At 42.9% G+C, this 24,950-nt stretch overlaps 1 protein-coding gene across 2 annotated transcripts in view; it reads right to left on the minus strand.

Annotated features, from left to right (window-relative positions):
* CREBBP (CREB binding protein) overlaps positions 1-24,950 on the minus strand; it is a 117,836-nt gene that overhangs the window by 51,136 nt on the left and 41,750 nt on the right. For both annotated transcript variants that reach the window (XM_064478398.1, XM_031447613.2), the window contains exons 3-5: positions 18,109-18,285; positions 1,686-1,926; positions 260-373 (exon numbers count right to left, since the gene is read on the minus strand). In XM_064478398.1, coding sequence (XP_064334468.1) covers positions 260-373; positions 1,686-1,926; positions 18,109-18,285 — 532 coding nt within the window. The remainder of the gene's footprint in view (positions 1-259; positions 374-1,685; positions 1,927-18,108; positions 18,286-24,950) is intronic.

A 24,950-nucleotide genomic window follows, 5' to 3' on the forward strand; every position in this document is an offset into this window, starting at 1 on the left:
ATTCTAGTGTGGAGGCGGGGGAGGGGGTGGATTCCAAAACGACCACGTCCACTGAGCACGTTGAGAACCCGTCTACTTGCTAAGCTCAGCTTCACCCTCAGGTCCCTGCACGTCTCCACCTAGGTATCTCGGCTCCCACTGAACCACTAACTTTGTGGTTAGTAATTTCTGCCCTGCTTCCTACCTACTCTTCTGTATTCTCTTTAGAAATAGCTTATTTTCTCATCTCCAAGCTTCTCTACCCCCAACGCTCACTTACTTTGTTGGTTTCGCTTGTCACTGGCATTTTTCAAAGGGAGGCAAACAGGACAGTCATGTCGTGTGCAGTTCTTCCAATGAGAGATGATTTGTCGTGAAGATGCACAATGGGCAACTATGACCAGAAAAACAACGAGATGTTATTTTTCTATCCAAATCGTCACACTTTCAATTACACCTAAATCATAATGCCAGCTTCCATAAGAAAATGGTAACAAGTGTAACCATAGCACAGTGCGGGCAGTCCTCAACTTACAAACAGGCTGTTTTCCAAAAAGTTTGTAAGTCGACTGTTGAGAATTCCAAACAAAAACTTCCCATAGAAGCAATGTTATGAATGATGGTGATTAAGGTTCAGCCCACAAAACAAAAACAAAACAAAAACTACTCGACCTGAAATACTGTACAGCTGGGATGAAAGGTAGAACAAATAATAATTCTGTAATGTCACTATTTACAATAAAAAAAATTAAGCTATGTTTCAAGATGAAACCATCTAAATGCTACAGTTGAAGAAATACAGACAGAGAAGCAAATGGTTGGTCTGTGGGGATTGGGAAAGGGTCCCCGAGCACTTTCCAAAGACTTGAGAGGGTAACTGAACCTGGTTCCTCTCAGTCTTTATCTTCACTTCCACATCGAGGTGCTGTCATTTCTCTCTAAAGGTCTAGCATGACCCTCTGCTTCTCCATCAGGATCACAATTACACTGGGGACTGTCACAAAGGGAAAGAGGGAGATCAGAGAGACTCTCCTCAAGGTTTAGAAGCACAAGTAAGAAGAGAAGGAAAGAGGATAAAGATTAAAGGAAGGAGAGCTGTCAGTAAGAAACACTTTCTTCAGGAGAATCGAGGTGTCTGCCATAGAAGAGCAGAGAGTGGGGCACGTAATGTGCCTGATTCACCCCCTCCTGGAGGGAAAGAAGGAGGGGCAGGGATGAGGCAGTGTGCAGCTCTCCACATCACAGACAGCCCCCCAGGACAACTTTGCTGGTATCCTGATTAGCCTCAAGATGGAAAGGTGGAGAAGCAAGGTGGTGGGACCTGGCAGTCTGGGCACACAGAACGACTGCAAGACAGATGCTCTAGGCTTAGGGAAGGGCGTGTGCATGCACGTGTGTGCGCTACACTGTCCAAAAGAAAACCATGATCTAAGAATTTACGAGGAAGACAGTGCTCAAGAAGGGACAAATGTCTTTTGTGACAGAGGGAAGCAGAAAAGAGCAAACGCAGGGCACAGCCCCAACCAGCAGAAGTTCACAGAACATTACAGAAGCAAATCGCCTTTCTCCTCAGCAGATGCTCCAGAGGCACCTGACTGGTCAGTGTGTGGGGACGCAGGCTGCAGGAACAAGAGAGGTGCCTGAGAACAACAAAGACAAATTTCACCCTAAGCTCTGCCATCAGGACTTCAGAAAATGGCACTTACCTTGACAGGCTTTCCCAGCCTGACAATGTGTCATGTGATTCAAAACATTTTTCATGGTTCGACAATGCGGGAGAGAGCAGGCCCGAACCTCTCCATTGGCTTGTTCCCGCCTCTGACATTTATGAGCGTGAAGCAGTAGAACCAGCTGCTGCTGTATCAGTTTGCGCTTTTCGGGATCTGCAGTGGGGCCCGTTGCAATTGCCTGTGTGGGTACAATTCCCACAGATGTTTGCATCTGAGACTAAAATAAAACAAATTAATAAAAACATTTTAATAAACTTTCAGAGTTCCAATTCATGTTCATTAATTATTTTTCAAATTAATGTTAAAGCTGACGGATGATACTGGCCACAGACAGAAGTCAGCTGAAGTGGTTCTAATTCATCAGCAACTTTAAGGAGGATTCAGAAGCACAGAAACAAACCACCTCAGAAGCAAGTCTGATTAAAGTTCACTTGTGTATGATTGTCTTAGAACAAGAAAGCAATGCACATTCTTAAAGGTACTAACCAAACCCTAATTCACGCTACAGAACATATAAGAGCTGGAGAAACTTATTATATTAGGTTGAACCATATGAAATTATTGTTTTTATAATATAGCCCAAATGACCAAATGTTGGCATTTTCATATGGTTCAACCTAATTAAAAAGATTGCCAAGGCCTGACCAATCGCAACCCACTGCAAATATCTGATGCAGCAGAAGAATTGGAGCCACCCTCTGGATTTCATGATCTTGTGACCAGAAGGACAACACTTGCCTCATTCATTACCTCTCCTAAAAGAATAATATAGCACTTAGCTTGAATACAACCATCCAGTACAATTGTTAATGCTTAAAAAAATGCTCTGCCTTCCATTAAAATTTCCACTCAGACATCTGACAATATTTTTTTCTAAAAGTATTTGATGACCTGCTAAAGATACAAAAATACAGAGTTTAATTGCTTTCATCCTTTCAAAATAACAATCCAGACCAACCATACCTCTTTTTTTTTTTTTTTAATGAAGGTACTAGGGTTGAACCCAGAACCTCATGCAGGCTAAGCACGCACTCTACCATTAAGCAATTGCCACCCCCTCCAAACATATCTCTTAACTGCAAAGAAAATGGAAAAGGTGACCCATGGAGTCTTCTTACTCTTTACCAACTACCAACGTGCTTCAGACAAACTTACTACAGAAACTTGTGAAGTAAGAGAAATGTAGTATTTCTAATATGCAATAAAATAATCCATCGTTCAGGGATTTCTAATCTTCTGTTCTGACATTCACACTCCTGGCTTGATTTCACAACACTCAGTACCTCCCACAAAGTACACCACCACTCTGATTTTCCAAATTAAGAATCAAAACTATACACTTGCAATTAGGAGAAAACCATGTACAAAAAAATATTTCTTAATGAGCCAAAGATCATTTTTAAAAGTTACAGGGTTTTGTATTTTGACGAGAACTCAGAAAAGAGGTGTGCAGAAAAGCCACCTGGCTTCACTCAGGAGCACAATCCCTGGAAACCTAACAGGACCCAATGCAAAAGCAAAGTCCAAGTCAAGAGGCTGTGTGTCCTGACTGGAGAAGTACTTAGCTCCTAAGAGAAAAGAATCTCTTTTCCTTATGTTTATTTTTTCCCCTGATTATAAAAGCAATATATGCATCCTGTAGAAATTCTGGAAAGCAAAAGAACTACTAAGGAGATAATTAACACCTGAAATTCTGATATCCAGGAATCTACTATTAAAGTCTAGACAGGTTTTTCTTCATCCAGTTTTTTTTCTATGTACATGCATATGTATTAACCATCATCAATAGTCTTCTATCATAAATTTGGCTTGGTATTTACTCCAGGTCTGTCCCATACCATTATGTTAGAGCATGATGTGTACTGAACATGTGACCATATATTCGTTTATCCGATCTCCCATGGCTGGGCATAAACTGCACCCCCGCTGTTTTCCTGGCACTCTCAAATAAAGCCCCAGCAAACAAACAGCCTGTGACTATGCCCTGGCAGCATGCACTATCTGTGTTAAATGTTTCTGCATCAATCAGCTTATTCTCACAGACTGGAAAGTCCAAGCAGAAATCAACAGGAACAGGAATAGAAGAACGTGAGAAACATAAGATGATCCTTGTCTAGGTTGCTTTTGCATTTATGAAAATTTCAAACACATGGAAAAGTACAGAGGAAAGGATACCATGATCACATCCAACAAAATGAATGATTCTTTCATATCTGCTAATAATACCTAATCCACGTACAAATTCCTCTACTTATCCCTAAATTGTTTTTTAGAGCTGGTCTGCACAAATCAGGACCCAACACTACATCTGGTTCTTGTCTTTAAAAGTTCTTCACCTCCTGCCACCCTCCCTTCTTTATTTTCTCAAGACACTGACTTGTTGAGGAGATCAAGCCAGCTGTCCTCCTGATGTTTCTTCAAATACAGAAATGTTATATACAAAAAAATCTATCATATAAAAATCAGGTAAAAACCCCTAACCTTATGATTAAATCATAGAAGACTGTTTTTAAGTTGTTAAAAATCAACACACTGCTTCTCATCTGGGATGTCCTTAAAGCATCTTCTGACCATATGTTGAAACCTCAACACATAGAAACAGCATGGTTGGAAACTGTACAGCACATTCAAACCTTGGTCTATTCTCTGTCTATCTGTAGATGTTTAATTAGCTCTACACATTGTTTACATGTGTCTCAAAAACAATTTGGAGGGTGAAACTGAGTGTCTTGTGTCCCTGTAACTGGCCTTCCCCACAGAACTTGCACGGGGCTAGTTCAGTTTGCAAAGTGCTTACAAACTTAGGGTGCCTTTAATTTCCTCCTCTCTCAGACTGGTGCTCAATGAGATGACAGAGCTGCATGAACTCTTGCAGAAAACTGTCAGAAGCAGCCTTCAGATTCTACTAATAGCCCTACTCAGTCCCCACTGTCCAGGCAGGCACCAAGAATGGAAAAAAAAAAAAAAAAGCTTAGACAAGAACTTCCCTTTAAACATACAGAACAAGGCCTGAATATTCTCCCAAAAGTAATGTATAAATTTTATGCAACTTCATTTGTTTTTGCAATAGCCAAAAAAATTTTTGAAAAACAGTAAGAATAAAGGAGGCATCTATCTTGCCAGATACCAAAACTATAAAAACTATAGACTTCTTTACATAGGTCTAGAAAAAGATACATATACATATGAGATTAGTGTATTATAAAGATGGTGTTTCAATGTAGAGGGTGGTGGCAGCAATCTTTGATCCTTGTATCACCTTAAAAAATAAATTCCAGATGAATTGAAGTAAATTAAAATGGATAAAAATACTAGAAAAAATAGTAGTTTTAGTATAAGGATAAGAAAAAAACTTCTTAATATAAAGAAAAACAGATTAAAATTTAAAAGTGAAAAATTGAAAGAAAAATGGTTGTTTTTGAAAAGTAGAAATAGTGAGTCAAAAGATAGGAACATTATATATGTTGCCAAATCTTTTCTGGAAAGACTGTGGTACTATTAACTATATAAAGAACTCTCAGGGGGAAAAAAAAGATGCTACTCCACTAAAAAGTTGGATAAAAAAAAAAAAAGGATAGACACCCCACAAAAGAAATACAAATAAACAACAAACATAAAAAATGTTCTACACTTTACTGCCTGGGCAACTCAACGGAAGGAGGAAGTCTTCCCAAAACTAATGATGATAAAAATGGCAGGACAGCTGGATGTCCACATGCCAAAGAACAAAGGTGGACCCCTTCTTCACATTACACTAAAAAAATCAACCTGAAATGAATCAAAGACCTAAACGTGAGAGTTAAAACTATAAAATTCTTCAGAAAAAATCATAGGAGTAAGCCTTCATTACCTCAGCTCAGGCAATGGAGTCTTAGATACGTCACCAAGAGCACACACAACAAGGGCAAAAAGGATACACTGGACCTCACCGGACCTCATTAAAACTAAAAACTGTTATGTTCAAAGGACACCACTGAGAAAGTGAAAGACAACCCAAAGAATCAGAGAAAATATTTGCAAATCATAGGTGTGATACAGGACTTGTATTTAAAACAAACAGAACTCTAAAAACTCAAAGATAAAACGACAATCAAATTTTTAAAAATGAACAAAGAACATGAATAGATATTTTCCCAAAGAAGATATGGTCAATAAGCACAGGAAAAGATCCACAGCACCATTAGTCCTCAGTGGAACCACAGTGCAATACCATTCTACACCCACCAGCACAGCTACACAATTGAAGACACCCAGACAGAACAAGGGTGGGTAAGCACATGGGAAAACTGAAACCCTCACACTCTACTGGTGAGAATGGCAAATGGTGCCGCCACTTTGGAAAACATTCTGGCAGTTCCTCAAAAGGTTAAACCTAGAGTTGCCATATGGCCCAGCAATTTCCCGCCTAAGCATATACTCAAGAGAATTGAAAACATATGTTCACACAAAAACGTGTACACAAATATTTGTAGCAGCACTATTCCTAGCAGCCAAAAAGTGGAAACAATTTAAATGCCCATCAAATGATGAATGGAAAAATACGCTATTTCCAAAATGGAATATACTCCAACCATAAAAAAGGAAGTACTGATACATGCTACAACATGAATGAACTTCAAAAACATTAGGCTAAGTCACAAATTATCACATACGTAATTCCATTTCTATGAAATGTCCAGAATAGGTGAATCCATAGGGGCAGAAAACAGATTACTGACTGCCTCTGGATGAAGGTCCAGCAGAAATGGGGAATAACTTGCTAATAGTACAGTTTCTTTTGGGGTGATGAAAATGTTCTGGGGGGGGGGATTGTACAGCAGATTAATTATATCTCAATAAAGCTGTTTTAAAATGAGTTCATTGAAGAAATTAAATTAGAACAAAGAGGCACCTTTCACTTACAAATACGACCAAGACAAAAAACAAAAAACAAAAAACTGGTATCGATGAGGATAGAAACAGCAATTCTCAGGGACTTTGGTGATAATGCAATTTAGGAAGACTTTGGAAAGCAACACATGTCAAAAAGGAAAACATACGTTTCTTTTGATCCAGAGTTCTACTTTCTATAATCTAATTATGGAAGTAACCAGACTAGTGCGCTAAAAAGTAGCCACAAAGATAGGCACCACACCTTGATTAAATGATTAAAAACTGGAAAACTCCTAAATGCCTATATCAAAGGTGGCTGAATTAAATTATGGCTACAGACCCCATGAAATCATATGCAGTCCTGAAAAGTAAGGCAGCCCTCAAGTGACCCCAGTCAAAGTCATATGGAACAGAAAGGCCCAGCCAAGCCCTACCCAGACTCTGGACCCACGGAAAATTATGAGATATAATAAAATACGGTTATTTGAGGCTACAAAAAAAAAGCAATAACAACAATAATGTAGATATTTATGCTTTTACGAGAAGCTGTCTATAACATATTAAGCTACAAAAGAAGTTGTAGAATAGTACCAGCAAGTCATTCTGTTTTTCCTTATTAACTTCATATTTTGTATCTGTTCTTAGAAAAAACCTTGTTAAGATTATTTAATGGTTATCTCTGGACAGGGGTGGGGTCATGTATTCCATCATGGAGAGGAGGGACCAGAAGAATCAGTAAAAAAATAATGAACAATTAAATATAAAAAATAAAACTGTAAAGGCACTAGAAGGTATTAAGACGAATATTTTGTAATGCAAAACTGGTAAAGGCCTTCAGAAAACTATATAAAGCAGTGGTTCCTAACCAATCCCCAGTGAAGCTCTTCCAACACAAATTCCCCGTTCCTCCCTCCCAGAGATCATGATTCACAAATCTGCGGTGGAGCCAGAGCTATTTCTATTTGTTTAAGTTCCACAGAGGGTGCTTTATTATATTTAGCTGTATACTTTTTCCAGGTTTTCTAAGACAAACATGTATGCACTTTCACAGTTAGAATATAATAAAACATTTAAGAGAGAAAGGCCCGGGTGATTCTGACTCAGTGGCAGTCACACATAAAGGGAAAGCACCAGGGCCAGACCACTGTAATGGCAACCAACTAACTAGGAAAAGTATCTGAAACACACAAGAGAAAGCCAGTCTTTATTTTTCAAGGACTTTGTGCCAGGCTCTGTGTTCAGTGTCCAAAAGCAGTAACTCATTTAATATCCACCCACCTACCCCTAAGGGAGAACTAACCCAGGGCCCTCCCAGCCTCTTGTGAGAGGAGTGACTGAGGCTCACGTGGCACTGGGTGGTGGGAAAGTGGGTGGCCTAGCAGTAGTGTCCCCACCTAAACCCTTTTGCAGCTCCCATTGTCAAAGGGCTGACCACCTTGTATTATAAAGCATTCTAAAAGAATCTGACAGAAAAACTGACCAAGACAGGAATCAAGCAACTCAAAACAGAAAAGCACACTTCTCCAAACATAAGTAGTTTAATTCTTACCAGTAATCAAGGAATACAAACCAAAATAATGAGACACCATTTCCTCCTACCAAAGGACAGTGATAATCCTCAGCTTTGGGAGCACTGTGTCATACTGGTGACCTGATACACGGCTTTTGTTGGAAGACAATATAATAGGATCCATCAAAAGCCTTAAAATATATGCTATATGCACTTCTGTAACTCCAATCAGCTCACATACAATTCCTAATCACAGAAGGAAGAGGTTACTGTGGCATAGGAGTCACACTGGATCAATCATGACCAGCCCACCCCTGCATGTCAACATTGTGATCCATCAGTAACAGCAGGTGAGCACAAAGCACACTGACCCAAGTGCTGCGGAGGGTACAGTCCACTCCCCCTACTTCAGTCTTTGCTAGATCTGGTTGCATGCTCTGTGCATGCAGTGCTTGTCATCATAACTCAACCCCCGTTTATACCTTTGTCCATCAAACGACCTGGAAAGGCAAACCTTTTATATTTATTCTGGTATATTTCTTAATTTTTAAAGTAGTTTAATATGTACTTCTATTAGGATTGTTATTGTTACACAGGTTTGAATAATCAGTACCAACCCACTTTTTAAATGCCCTATATTCTATCCTAAGGATATATTCACAGATGTGCACAAAGAGTATGTATAATAAAGTTTATCCTGGCATTCTTCCTAGAAAAAGAAGTTATTTTTCTATGAAGTGTCTAAGAATAAGTTATACTGTCTGCAAAGGACTCTGTAGTGCAAACGGTAAGAAGCAGAAACTGACCAAGACAGAACAGGGGATGAAAAGGCTTCCTCCTGCCACACAACCACTGTCCCCAGTTCCCATCAGGCTGGGATTCCTGGAGATGGCCCTTCAGATAAACTTGGCCCAAACCTTCCACATTACTAACAGAGTTCAGACCCCCACTCCTCTGACATCCCTCCCCTGGCCCACCTGGAAACTTCTCCCCAGCCTCCACTTAAAGTCAGAAAATGACACCAGAGTGAACACCAGGTGGGACAAAGGATCATTCTGCAATATTTGCTTGTTTTAATTCCCCCAGAAGGGCCCTAGAACAGCTGGGTGTGCAAAGCTTTGAAGTCATAAAATGAAGAAAATGCTCATTAAATGCACACGGCTATCAAACTGAGAAGAAGTGATAATTACCTCTGAGATGATAAGGATCAACTAGTAAGAAACAGAACATAACTGTTTAGATAGATGGAATAATGTTTCTTGTGTTTTCTTCTTTTTGCCTGGTGTTTGTCGATTTTTGAAAAATAAGATTACCTTACAATTTAAGATTTAAATTCAATAGGACAATAATTTAAAATAAGCAAGCTGGACCAGAATGATTTCTAAGCAATCTTCCACAGCGGGAAAGAAACGGCTAAGAAAAGACAGAAAACTCACTGGGCAAGCTAGAGGGCAAAGGCACAGGGACTGACAACTGGACAGACCCACCCACTCCCCTGCCCTACCTTCACTCCTTCTGACTGGAGGGTCATTCTGCCAAGGAGGGGTGAGCGGTCAAATGAAACCACACAAAGAAACTCTAAAGGGTAAAAGGTGTTGGATCTATTCCAACAGCCAAGGTGACAGGCTGACCAGAGCAGCAGGTCTCAACTGACTTAAGGGGTCTTAAGCAGCATCAGGCCCATTCACTGAACGATCAGTTCACCAGGATTACCGATCTACTGATGACTAAGGGACAGTCTTCTTGAAGACGTCAATATATATGAAAATACTCTTCAAGAACATTTACTACATTAAGCTTTTGATAGCTTGGCAAATTAGTCATCTGACTGACCAATTAGTTTCTGGTGACCTGAGGGCCATTTCAGATAATTGTGGAAAAGGTAAAAAGAGGATAGGGTAATTAGGTCCGTGAAAAAGACTGTTGTGGTTCATGCCTCTTCAGACACGGCACTGCATTTATGTCTTCGGTAGCCACAACTGTCTCCATCCAGATCCAGTAAATGTGCTATCTACTCAGTTCTTTTTAATGGTCACTTCATTTTCCAGAAACACCTGGTAAACATCCCCTGTATTTTCGGGTAACAGGCAGGCACAAGTTCTGGCTCTAGTTGTCAGTAGTTCGGCACAGCTTGTTTAGCTCCAAAGAACCTTCCAACGGGATCTCTACTCTACATGGAGTGAGAGAGATGAATGTCTCTGGAGAATTCATGTTGTTTTACCCAGAAGGTTTCACTGAGGAAAGGGCTATGCTAATCAGACTCCAGAGAAGACACTGCTGGTTACCGGAAACTCATCTTTGATCTTGATTGAGCACTTGCAGTACTACAGTTGTTTCTGGTATTAAAGAACACTGTTAACAGCTCAGGATGGTCTCTGTTCTCAGGGACCGCAGCCTTGTGGGGGTCAAAGGTGTCAGCCCAAACTGGCAGACCTGGTTTCCAATAAACAGTCAACTAGTTCAGGGGAAAAAAAACACTGTTCATTTTTCTCAGTTTCTAGTTTCCTGTTATTTGCAACATACCATATTTGCTGAAGCTATGTTTCCCCGCTGATATTTATTGTCAAAACAAAAGGGGATGAGTTTAAACAACAGAAAGGATTTATATAGGTACTGATAAGAATTTCAGACTAAGTTATTCTTCAAAGACCCCACATACACATTTTCTCAGAGATCTTTAAATTATAGGTGGAGGTAATAAGATGACAATAAGAAAGGTAAACTCCTAAAATTACAAAAACACTTGAATTACTAATAATTGCAGGCAAACAGTTACTTGCCTACCTTGCGTCATTTTCCAATTCAATTACTGAGGCATAATTCATAGCCACAGAGTGATTTTCTACAGAAACTGTTCTGATGGTGAAGAGCTGACATGACTACTCACTTGTTATTTCCAGAGAACCACAAAAGCACTTTCCTCAGTCCTAGGATAGAGGAAAATATTACACAACCAGTGATTTTTAAATTCATGCTTGTGAAGTACAAGGAGCTAGTGTGCAACGGTATGGGAACGTGAGCATCTCTGCAGGGAAATTAAAACCATGAGACCAGCCAATCAAAGACAACGACAGAGTGAGACTTCGGGTTCACAAAGCTCTGTCAGTTCAAGTCTCCATCCCTCAGTGATCAGAAACTGGACGTGGGGGACAGAAAACTATGAGAATAAGACAAAAGGGGCGGGGAGACAGGGAAGCCTTCTGAAGTGGACACAAAGACCAACAAAGCAGCCCACTCCACAGTGGAACAGCTGGGCATCAGGTCAGTGACACTGCAGGGGACAGTGACTCTTGAAAACTGATCTACATCAGAATGACTGGAGGAGCTTGTTTAAAACTGCAGATTCCAAGAGAAAGAACAACAAGCCCATCTACTTGGCTGTCATCCTGAACTGCATTAGAGGGAAGTAGGCGGTAAACACTGGAAGCGAAAGGAAGAAAAACCTCAAGTTTCACAAATAATAGTGACAACAAAAACACAGATTCCTTACCCTTCCTCTAAGAGAATCTGGACCAAGAGGTCGGGGTGGGGCCTTGGAACCAGTCACTGTGATACAGTAGGTCCACTGACACACTGTGAGCAACAGGCAGAAATAACTCTACGACACACAGCTCACCCTGCAAGGGCCAGAGTAGGTGACTAGCCGTCCACATGCGCTACCCCACATCTCTGTTATTCTGGCAGGACACAGAAGACGACGCTACAGCCCTCCACTGCACAAATAGTCCTGTACCAGGTGCACTTTCCTTCACCTTAGAGCCGTGGCTCAGCAGCTGCCTGGGGACCTAGTCCAAAGCCTCTGTGTTAAAATTCTCTGACACACAACCAAAAGAATCCTAACACTACTTTCATGAGCAATTTAAAATACGTAGCACTCCTGACGATTTTCCTCCATTACAATTTTAAGAAGGGCAAAGTCTCCACAGGACAGTTCTTAGTTTTTCTCAAAACAACAACAAAACAAATCCCCACATATACAAACTTCCTGTTAGAAATAACCCTCATCCATGAACAAAACGGAAAGACAACCTACAGACTGAGAGAAAACCTTTGCAAATGTGACCGACAAGGGATTAACTTCCAAAGTATACAAGCAACTCACACAGCTCAGTATCAAAAGAAACCCAAACAACCCAATCAAAAAATGGGTAGAGGATCTAAAGAGACATTTCTCCAAAGAAGACACAGATGGCCAACAGGCATATGAAAAGATGCTCAACATCACAGATTATTCGAGAAATGCAAATTAAAACTACAATGAGGTATCACCTCACACAGGTCAGAATGGCCAACATCAAAGAGTCTACAAATAATAAATGCTGGAGAGGGTGTGGAGAAAAGGAAACACACTGTTGGTGGGAATGTAAACTGGTGCAGCCACTGTTTTTAAGGAACAGTACAGAGGTTCCTTAAAAAACTAAAAATAGAGTTACCATACAATCCAGCAATCTCACTCTTGGGCATGTATCTGGAGAAAACTCTAATTCAAAAAGATACATGCACTCCAATGTTCACAGCATCACTACTTAACAACAGTCAAGACATGGAAGCTACCTAAATGTCCATTGACAGAAGAACGGATAAAGAAAATGTGGTATATACACACAACAGAACACCACTCAGCCTTAAAAAGGAATGACATAATGCCATTTGCAGCAACACAGATGAACCTAGAGATTATCATACTAAGTGAAGTAAGTCAAAGACAAATATATGATATCACTTAAAAGTAAAATCTAAAAAAATGACACAAATGAACTTATTTACCAGAGAGAGACTCACAGACATAAAAGTGAACTTATAGTTAACAGAGGGGAAGGGAGAGATAAATGGGGAGTTTGGGATTGGCTGATACAAACTGCTACGTATAGAATAAACAACAAGGTCCTAATGTATAGTACAGGAACTATATTCAATGGCTTGTAGAAACATATAATAAAAAGAATATGAAAAAATATATATGTGTGTAACTGAATCACTACACTGTACACCAGAAATTAATACAACTATAATACAACTATAAATCAATTATACTTCATTTTTTTTTAATGTTAAAAAAAGAGAGAGAGAGAACTAACCCTTGTGAGAGACCACATCGGGGAACCCCCACAGGAGATTCTGTGAGAGAAACTGACGAGGAGGAGGTCACTTTGGTCAGTAATCTTTCTCAGATTAGATATGCCCAAGATGTGTCCTGCTTCTAAAAAGTGCTCCTTTAAAAATAGTCTCAGACCCATCACCGAGGTCAGCAACGACCCAACCGACAAATCCAGTCCCAACTGACGCATGAAGTTTCCTCCTCCCTACAAACATGCTCCTCACTCTCTGTGTTACGACTTTCTCAGGTGAAAATGGCAGGAAGCCCAACTTCAAGCTTAAGCAAGAAGGACAATGTCACCAGGGATCAGGTGGCCTCCTCTCCCAGAGGACTGCCCTGGAAAACGTCTCCCTCTCTGCCTCAGGCACTCTCATGAAAGCTCCCCCTCTGAGACAGCTCTCGGGGGGCCTTGATGCCAGTCAAGAGAAAGACAGCCCTGCCTCTGCCCCTGCCAAAACCTGCTCCTCTCCATCAGTGAGACTTCACAGTTTAAAATTCTTATATCCACGCGAGCTGTCCTAGAAAGCTATAAGGTGAGTACATACACTTAATAGTTGTCACTCTTAATTCAAATTATGACGAAGCAGTATATACATACTGTATTTTATTAGATCTAAAACTCGATTGTTTCTAAAACACCTCTTTTTTTTTTTAATTGAAGTACCATCAGTTATAATGTGTCAATTTCTGGTGTACAGCACAATGTTCCAGGCATGCATATAAAGACACATACTCGTAAAACACCTCACTTAAAAGATGCTACGATGTGAAAAAAATGTGCATTTTAGAATCATGAAATACCATGTAATAATACGATAAAATTTCTAAGAAGTTTCAAAAATCTGTAGAAAGTTAAGAAATTATAAATAAAATGGCCAAAGACAGAGGTGTAATGAGATCCACGTGAAAATTTAGGGAGATGTAGTATTTGCTCTTGAATATCATCCTGGGGATATATACGCCCTCAACAAGGACATATTTGCAACAGGGGGTCTTGACCCTTTCGGAGCTCCAGGCAGCACCTCCCAGAGGGTGAGTGCAGAACAGGGTGATCCACAGGTCTCCATGACTGCCAGCTACATTTAACTCTCTCGGAAGATGTTCCACACTGCTGGACTGTCCCAGAGATCCACCCGCACATCCCAGTAACACTCTTTGCCCTGATCTCATTCACAATCTCAGTGGCCACCATCACTGCCTGCTCAAATGGCCTCCTCTCTCAGCTTCGGTGACATCATTCCCTTCCTGTCCCCCTTGCCAGCTCCTCCTCTGCCTGGTCTCTCTCCTGGGCTTCCTCCAGAGCCATCACGTTCACTCCACAGCCCTTGCTACAGAAGAGGTAAAACCAGCTCCCAGATGGTCAGCAGCTGCCTTACTTGTACTTCCGCCCATCTCCCTAACATCTTCACCCAGGCATCTCACAAGCATCTCAAAAGGAGCACGTCTGAAGTGCAATTACAAACGCCCTCCCCTTCATCACCCTTCTCCAAGTCTTTCCTCCTCCAGCTCTGTAAATGTGCCATCACACACCAAGTTGTTTCACACAGTGACTCCACACATACACTCCAGCGAATCCTGTCTGGTCTCCTATCCCCACTGTGATCAGCCACATCAGGCCCTCCCTGAGATGGCTCCTGCTCAGCCCCCCAAATCCGCTCACATGGCTTTTCCCTTACCTTTTCCACTGGACTTCTGTTGGTTCCTACACAAGCCAAAACTCTCCCAGTGCTCTGGGGTCTCCATGACTTCTGCTCATCCTCTCAATCTTGCCCTTGAATCCCCCTACTTGGTGCAGCTTTGTCTGACAGCTCCATCTAAGGAGGTCCCTGCGTCACCGTCAACCTGAGTGCTACTCAGATCTTTTGGGGCAATCCACATTTGTAATTTTGCTTTCCATCACCACCTCCCCCCAATTTTATGAAAGAGGGGCAAGCTCTCCATCACTCACACCTGCATTCCAGATGCACCTGGGCTCAGAGAAGGTGCTCAACAAATGTGGTGAATTAGAGGAATGGCCACACCCTCTCATTTTCTCAACACCACCCAGTGATATGGGAATCCTCTAGGAAAGGAGACAAGCAGGGGTCCCATGGCCAATGAATGGGTTTCTAAATTGTTCACAAAAACCTCAACCAGGGCACCAGGTGAGTTGGTATCAGAGTCCTGACCTGAGTTGCTGGTACACCAAACCTAGCTGGGCTTCAAAAGATTACTCCCCGAAGCACGACAAAAACACAAATATATTCAAGGCTCCAAATTTTATTTTTTTTTAATTAAAGAGACCGAAATTTTTGTAACTGCTTTCCCTCACTGTGCAAAAATCTATGGACTCCAAAGGGGCCAGATACAATTTAGAAAATTGAAGGAAGATCACAAAAATGCTCAAGGAACTGCAAACAAGTGATATAAACACAACCCAGAGGACTCAGGGCTGCTAAAACATGACACCAGGACATACAGAAAGAACTTTGGGCTTTGTGGACAAGAAGCTACATAGCCCTGAACAAACCCAAACCCCTCAGACCCTCAACTTCCTCATCTGTAAAACAGGAGGTGTTAACGATGTCTTTTAAGAGGCTGTCACAAAAATAAGGTAAAACATTGGCATTTGCTTCTCTGTTGGTCCCCTCTGCTTCCTGCACTGTGCCCAGCAGCGTGAAGGCAGTGACTGGGTCACGCTGCATCACAGACACACATTCTGGCAGAGCCCGCCCAGTGCCCCCAGCTGCACGTCTGAGTACCTCACTCCAAAGGCACCAGCTGCAGATCTCTCACAAAGTCCGCGTGTGCCCCTGTGGTAAAGTGGTGGCTAAGTATGCAGGGCAGTTCCCACAGACCAAGAGTCCCCCAGCTTCCATGCTATCCTGAAGGCCCAGTGGCAGGGGTGGGGGGTGGGAGTAGGGGAGAACTCGTTTTGTTTGTTAGGTGTCACAGACAGAAGGCTGAGATGCTATTGCTACTGCCTCCCATAACCATTCCCCTGAGCAGGGGCTCTCAACTGGGGCCGACCGTGGGGAGGGAAGGAGGGCTGGAGGGTGGGGGAGAGTGCTGTGAGTATCCAGTGGATGAAGGCCAGGGATACTGCTCAACTTCCCACAGTGCACAGGACGGCCCCACAACAGAGAATGATCCCACCCCAAATGTCAACAGTGCCGAGCAAGAGAAGCCCTGCCCCAGACCAAAGGGTTCCAGCCATGGCGCAGGTGAAGGGAACCAGAAGCCTGTCTCCAGTCCAGTCTGAGTCCGCCCTTGACAAGCACATCACTCCTGGGAATTCAGTCCCCTGGAGCAGCAGAGGCAGGCAGGGGAACCCGCAGTGAAGGTTAAAGGAGAGAGGATGGAAAAGTGGAGCAGGAGAGGATTCAAAAAGAGAAAAGGGAAGAGAATGTTAGGTTGGGGTTTCCCAGACTACAAAACACAGGATGCGTATGAGAAGTAAACACTCGTACTCTGAAGCCAAAATGTGCTCCAGGTCACTGAGCAAACTTGGGTGACAATCACCAGCACTGAAGTCCACACTACTGTCCTCCCAGCAAGGACTGGAAGGGGAAAGGCAGGGGAGACCAGGAACAGCACAGGTGGGAACCCCAACCTGCTAACCCAGGGGCCAAGCAAAAGGAGCGGTGGGCTTTGATTTAGGTTCTGTATCTGTATGTACGGCGGGGAACAGCGCGATCTTGGCAAAAAAAAGTTACTGGAAGGAGAGAAGTAGGTCTAGGAAAGTTACAGGAAGATGGTCAGAAGAAGAAATAAATGAGTAAAAACTTTAAGTAGCTTGAGAACAACAGATTCGACTACTTCTGCCCTTTCTTTTTAAAGAAGGAAGAATGTAGCAAAGAGAGAGCGCACCTGATCAGGACCCTCAATGTTACTCCGTTTTCTGATTTTATCAGAAACAAAGAGAAAAAGATTCAACTCTCCCTGCTTGCAACAGCCTCAAAACTTCAAAGAACTGTAAGTAGTCAATTTCTTAGTTCTGACATATGTACCAAGGTTATATGAGATCTTACCATCAAGGGAAGTGGATATGGAGACATAGGAATTCTCTGTGGTATCTTTACTACAAATACTTCAAAATAGTTTTTTAAAAATCAAAAGACAGAAAACAACTTTTTCCAAACATAATCCACTGGCCTTCTTCTGAGCCTTCCCAAATTGCCCCACACAACTCCGTGGACAGCAGCTCAGGAAGTGCAGGTCCCGGGAAGAGGAGAGCTGGCACCCCAGGTGCTGACCAACCACCAGAGGCACTTCAGAGACGCAGTAGCTCTGTGTGCGCAGTGAGGTCTGACAAAGAACACACTTCCTCTTAGTGACTGGAATTAAAAGAGATTCTATTTGCGGGCACAAATGGAGCAATTTTCCCATTAATATCTGGGTTAGTTAGGTTAAGAGGTTCCAAGGACAGTTCCTATTTTATAGGTGGGAAATCTCAGGGAGAATGAAGACATGTGATACCATCTGTCAAGTCAGACAGGACAGGCACGTCTCACAGCCATGGTACGGTTCTCTAACAATAAACGTCCTTTGTTTGACTGTAACAGAAATCGGCGGGCTTCTACTGACAGCCTCAACCACAAACAGGATGGGCAAAAAAGCCCATCTCCCTGATTCTCTTGGCTCTAAAACTGAATCAAGAGGATGACCCTGGAGAGAAAGTCAAAGTGACGCACAACGAACCCTCTCCCTCCACACAGGGACCTGGGGAGGACTGGCTGAGTCATCTTTACTGGCCCCTTTATTGGCAGCTCATCACAAAAAATTAAACTCACCGAGAGATTGAACTCGTAAGAAACAGAGTTATTTCCCTCTCACCCATGACACACTGTCAGCCGCAGATCCTCACTGTCAGCACAATAAAATCCACACACCAAAGCACGCACTGGAGACCCACGACTCTGAGATCAAGGGCAACTTACCATGTTTGGCACGTTGGTGACGGAAGCATTCTTGATGTCTGCAGGGAAGGGAGGCAAGCTATTGACGATACTCTGTTTGCTGGGTAACTGAGGGTTCACTCCAGGGGCTCCCATCTGCTGCCCTCCAGTTTGATTGAAGGGTTGTCCAAACGGACTTGTGTTACCAGTCATTCCCATCTGAAACAAAAAGAGCGACATCAGCTGTCGTGACGCAACCATGCATGAAAGGAAGGGCCTCAGAAATGCTCAGTTTGACCCACTGAGGCAAGCTGTTACTCCTGTGAAAATCTTCATTTCAATTATAAATTAAAGGTTAGTTCTTAGGGTTCACTGTTAGGATTATGAACAGAGCAACTTGCTCAAACGGCTACTGACTAAAGGCAGCTCCCCACAACCCTATCTGTCCCGTCCTCCGAAATACCATACCACCAGCCAGCGCTTTCCCACCCTAACCCCTCAGCTACTCCTCACCCCAAGTCCCCTACCCTGACAGTGGCAATGATGTGAAGATCATCTGGAAAACAAAACCTTCCAGAATCACTGACAAAGTGGAGCTCCTTCAGTTTAATCCCTAATTACTCTACAAATAGTTTCTTTCAGCTACCCCCACCCAGTCAGATTTCAGTTTCCATTAGTTCAAAGTGAACAGCAGAAATACTGATAAAGAAATGATATAATGTCTGGGATTTGCTTTAAAATAACCTAGTGAGGCAAAGGGTAGAGGCAAAAGGGTGTCAATGAAAAACGACTGGCCACACGTCAGTGACAGGCTCACCAAGGGACAGGTGTGCGGGGCTGTTATATTATCGCCTCTAACATTACACATGTTTGAAGTTTTCCATAATAAAGTCTTACTTTAATTACAGTGAAATAAACTGTACAGTAGATAAAGGCAAAAATGGGAAGGAGGAAGCCCACATATGCCTCAGGAAGGGCCAGCAACCAATCCCTCGGGTCAGGGCTCCCCTGCAGTCAAAAGACCCTGGCAGGGTCCCACTGGACCCCTCAGCTCCAACCTCCACAGGCACGAAGCCAGGAATCCCAGAGTGATACCCTGCTGCTCACCCGCCCCCTCTGGAGGAGCAGAAACTAACTACCAAGACACTGGCTTTTCTAGTCTGCCTGTAAAGTTGCAACATCCCATCCGCTGCCTACTGCTTGCTCTACTTTTCTGGCATCTTGGTGAGTTTGATGTTTGGAAACTGGGAGGAAGGAGGTCCTCCAAAGGGAAGACCCCTTCCCTTGGGGAGAAAGTGTCCATTCAAGAAATCACAGCTCAGCTGTCTGCACAGCCTCACATGGTAACTGTGATGCCAGCCTGTTCACACTGGGTAACTCACATTTCTTCTACAGACCTTGATCTCACCTGCAAGATGAGTGTCTTAAACAACACAGTGCATTATTTATTTCAGCTCTAAAATTCTAGGTTGCAAACAAATCAATGCTCTGTACAATTGGCCCTTTTCTTATGAAATGTTGGCATAAAAACACAAATAAAACCAAACGAGCGTAACCAAAAAGATCTCGTTCTGGCATTTTCATATGTACAGGTGGTTTCCACACAGAGCCCTCACAGCTGACACTTCTCATTTTTGAAGGTGAACACATTGTGGCTGCCACTTTTGCACTATTTGCTTTGAGTAAACTGAAACAAAAACAAATTCTTTACAAAGCCCACTAACTAGGCTCAACTTTGAGTTCAGATGACTTAATCAAGGGGAGACCTAATTAACAAATCTAACGTAAAGGGCATTTCTGATTCTACCTAGGTTCCTTCAGTTGTTATTTGAAACTCAGAAGAACTGAAGCAAAAATTTATATTTTCAGGAAACGTTACACTAAGTTAACTCCATGTAACAATTGCTTCTTACAGATTTTGTTTTATTGCATAAACTCAAACACTGTTTTCAGAGGCCCAAGAATTTGAGGAAGAAACATAATTACAGTTTCCATTTTCTAAATTTCATTTTAAATTTCTCTGCTAGGACCAAATATGTCAGAAGACATGCACATCCATTCACCCATCCAGGAATCCGCGCTTATAGTCAGTCAGTGTTCACCAAGTGTGCACCTGCTATGCACCAAGCCTGGTTTGGAGCACGTACAGATGCAGTTTTCCTACTTGCCATGGAGCTCGCTCCTTATAACCACCAATCTGGCAAACAAGAAAAATCCATGTTGTTTTGGAAGTTTCTAGTACCGATGAACCACAGCGGATGGCAGCAGGCGGTGGAGAAGGAGAGGTAACTGTCCTTCCACTCACACCAACCATCCAAGGCAGTCAGCCCTTCAATGCAGAGAGGGAAATAAATACCAAGAGGCCAAGGAGCTCCCAAAGGGGACCAAGAGGACTCAAAGTTCACCAGATCGGTTTAAAAACATCTAAAGGCTCTGTGAACATCTGAAGGACGTTCACACGTTCTTCTTGCCAGGGTGAAAACCATGTGGGTGTGGGTGTGGTCTGGTCAGTTGGCCACTACTTGCCTGGTAAGCCTCTGGGACAAAGCACTTTCTAACTGGTGGAACCACAGTGCTATGGAACACTGACAGACTTCAACAATAAATATGTTCTCATCTTTCTTCTTGGCCATTCAACGTGGTTTCAACCTTCACCTGGCAAGAGCCAGGGTAAAGTCAAAGATCACAGATGGTAGTCCCAGGCAGGGATCAACCCTAGAAGCAGAAGGAGGGGTGAGGGAAGGGAGCCAAGGGATGGATATCTTGTCTTTTTTTTTAATTTGAATAACTGTCACTTTTTGAGGCAAAAAAAAAAAAAAAAATCACAGATGTCAGGTAGGGAGTGGCCACCTCACAGGGAACTGTATGTTTAAAAAACAAGGAAAAATCCCACTGCCACCTATGACAGTAAACATACTTTAAAGATGAACGAAAGTGAGTCCCAGTCACCTGCGGAATCAGGCTCTAGGTCAGGGCTCAGCTCCCTGGTCCAGGGCCAGCCCGGCCAACAGGTCAACCCATCATCTCCCAAGTAGGCGCCCTGGTCCCAACTATCCCCCGGTAGAACAGGAAGGCTCTCCAGTCCTAGCCTAGTTTTGAGTAGAAGCCTTTTCTCCAGGAGATGTCTAGATTCTGATTTCCTGTCTGCGTCTATTCTCCTTTGATCAGACTGAACATTCCCAAATCCAGCTAACACTTTTTTTTTTTTAGCACCAATGCTCATGATGAAATAGTATAAATCAAGATGTTCGTCTAACTAATAAAATTTACATATGTCTCCTAATTTCTCAACGGTTACTTGATAACAGTTTAGTAGACTCTGCTTTATTTTCAACTGAAGTTCATCAGATTTTGGTTTAAGGCTGCTACAAGAATCAGCATGTAATCTCAATAAAATTAAAAAAGCAGAACAGCAGAAATGGGCAACTGTTCAGTTAATGGTGCAATTTATATATAGTGTATGAACAAATTAAAGCCTATGGAATAAATATTTATATTCTGTCTCATTCAGCAACAGTCCATACATGTTAAAATATCCTTTCACTCTATTCTTCCAAAGCCCCTTTAAACATTTAATTTATGCTTAATCTTGGAAAACAGGAAAAGTTAAATATAGTAAGTATGGAAAAAAGGGCAAGCTTTCTAATCATGAAATCTAAATGCTTTACAGGTCTATCAAGTTTTCCTATGAAAAAGCTTCTTGTAACCAAGTGTATTAATCAATCATTTGAGAACCTACTTACTCCACTTGTCTGTGTCTGTCACTTCAATGAGAGAATAAAGACACATGGACTACAGTCTCTGTGAACCAAGGAAGAACAAACAAGGTAAGAAGGTAAAAAGCGAGTGACCGATCCTGAGGCCTACCATCTGCCCAGGATGGGGACTGCGTATTAGCCTTGGAATGACTCTAAGCATGACCTGATGAGGAAACCTCTCTTTAGGGTTTAGTTCAAACAAACCTGAACAATGCCTACACTAGCCTTATTATGAAACAAAGTGAGTGTCTGCAGCAAATTCTGGTGGCAGCACCTGGGCCATCAATCAGAAACTGCTGAAGCTCTGAGCTGTCTGGGTAGGTGAGTGACAGCCATCCACAGAAGAGGGACAGAGCACACGAGGCTTCTCGCTTTACTCTGACAGACACCTACTACAGATACGCTATGGGAGTTCAAAACGCGACACGACTCTATGGCATTATTTGTCATAATATTTATGACAGTCCGTCCTAAATCTGTCTTTGGCACAAAACCAGGATGAAAACCTCTTGTCTTCCTGGAACATCTATCTCCTCTGTCCAGGGACCCAGTACATAGTGGGTACTCGATTAGTATTCAGGGGAAAGAACCAAATAAATGAACATTCTAAGAGACACACTGCAACCTGCAGCCTCTCAGAACATCAGAAACCCCAACGTCAGCCCCGAGGGCAGAGAGGATCACAGAACTTGGTCACTGAAGCCAGGTACAGATGAGGGTCACTGCTGGGTGGTGCAGGTAGTGGGAGGGGCAGCACAACAGGCTCCTTCCTGTCCTCTAAACGGCCACCACTAGGGTCTTAGATACTAGCCGCAGTGGACAGACAGGCAGTCAGTCCACTAGCCCGTGCTGGAAGGTTGGAAACAACGAGAACATGCCCTAAGAGTTGGTTTTCCAGGATGAGGACAGTTTTGTGCCCCATAGTAGCATATATGGGAGCCCAGCCTGGCTGTACCACAGGCACTCTGTGCTTACATGCACAGGCCCAGCAAACCCTTGGCTTTGGTGCAAGGCTTCAGCCAGGCGCCAAGCTCCAGAGCTTCCCACTGGTGTGCTGGGATACTGGCCCACCAACCTCCATGGTCACCTCTGGCTGCAGACGGCCTCCTCTGCTGACTTCAGTGTGGGACAAGTGTTTTCCTTTTCTACTTATGCCATGATATGACAACTACCAACATATTAATAAGAAAACAAACTGTGGGCTCCCAAAGAACAGGAAGATTCTCTCCACTACATGACACTAACCCGGAGAAGATCTCTACTACCACTCACCTAACTCATCTAATCAAACAAGGTAGTAACTGAAAACCAAAGGACTAACTAGGGCTGTTAAGAAGTAACTCTGATCATGGAAGTTTCTCCCCAGAATAGGTTTCTACAATAGTAATAAGTCAAGTAGTCGTTTTCTTGCCCCTTTGTAAGAAAGAGGGACAAAGAAACACCTTCTTCGCAGTTAGGGCCACCATAGGTTCCCGCAGCCCCAGTACTCCCCTGGGACGAGACAGTGGCCCGGGGATGGCCCCAGCAGTCCACACAAGGGACAGGTGCTTCAGTAGTCGTGCCCACACACCTTTCGTGTGGTGTGAATTTTTCAGAGAAAAGATCCACTATTAGATACTCAGAGGGGATTCTAAGATCCCCTAAAGATTAAGGACACCTGCCACTGGGGAAGGTAACTCCCTCAGAAGTCTCAGGGAAGGGCTAGCTCTCCCCAGACCTCACACACCCCTGCCAAATACAGGCCTTTCCTGTCCAAAGACGTCAACTACTCACGTAACAACTGCCCTCACAAATGAACTCTCCCCAACTTCCAACTCCAAACACCCTCTTGAAACGCACACTGACAGGAAGGATCAGATCTTAACCATTTATAAGCTAAAAGCTTGATGGGGACACAATGTGTGATCAGCTGAGAATACAAGGAATGGGAGGGGAGAGGGTGGATGTCCAGGGCTGGAGGAGGACAGCCAGAAACATGCTTCCACCTCACGATTTTACTGAGAGTCCACCAGGGCTTCAGAACTGCTTCAAGTGGCAACAAATGCTGAGTCTGATGTGGTTTCAGTGAGACCACTAAATACGCTGTTTTTTCAAAAGCTGAATTCTTCAGCAGTTTTCCTCACACCTTGATATACACTTAAAACCACACTACATAGCAGAGCAATCAGAGGAAGTACTGCTGGTGTCTGTGTGTGTAACTGATGCTGGTCAGGAAACAGAAAGAAAACAAAATACAACCTTCACTGATAAGCTTAGTAGGGACAATAGGACAGCTCAGAATTTTCAGCCAGAAGTTCTCGGAGAGTATTTGGTTGAAACTTACACTTTGTGGGTAAGGAAAGGTGGTCCAGAAAGCTTAGGAACACAGTAGATCAGTTAGCAAACTTGCTGTGAGGCTCTCCCTGTCCCCAGTCTAGAGAGTTGCCCCCTGCCACAAGTCTCATCACCCCCTCGCTTAAATAGAACTGTGTCTCCTCCAGGCACACCTGGACTTGCACACATCCGGTGCCTGAGTACCACTAAGCAGAGATGGGCTCAGTTCACAAAGACCAGGCATCAGCAAACTATGGCCCATGGGGCCAGAGCCAGCTCAATGCCTGCTTTTGGGGGGAAAAAAAGTTTTACTGGAACACGGCCACAAATAAGATTTTCTTCTGAGAGGCAGCAAGTTGTTGTGGTTCAGTGTGTGGACCCCAGGGATATTTTACCTGGTCTGCAGGTGGCCCTGCCATTTGCAAGCTGTGTGTGACCTTGGACGACTGACTCAAAGCTCTCTGTGCCTGAGTTTTATTACCTGTAAGATGGAGATGACAGCACCTCCTCTTAGGACTATGTTAGAATTGAGTGGATTCACACACATGAAGCACTATATCGAGCGACTGACAGGTACCAGGTGCTACCGGTACTGGCTAGTATGTTATTATTATTTCGCTTTGGGGAGAATCATTTCACACTAGGTATGATTTCTTTCATTAACATGCTTAGGGTAACAATAAAATAAATGAACTTCTTTTTTTTTCAGAGAATGTGTGATGGTGAGGTGTGGTTCAAACAGGTAGGATCAGAAGGAGAAGCCAGCAGGGATCATTTTCATTTGATTATGAGGCATTTTCAGAGAAACATGAA

Source organism: Camelus dromedarius, chromosome 24 (genome assembly GCF_036321535.1).
Source record: "Camelus dromedarius isolate mCamDro1 chromosome 24, mCamDro1.pat, whole genome shotgun sequence".
NCBI classification, from domain to species: domain Eukaryota; kingdom Metazoa; phylum Chordata; class Mammalia; order Artiodactyla; family Camelidae; genus Camelus; species Camelus dromedarius.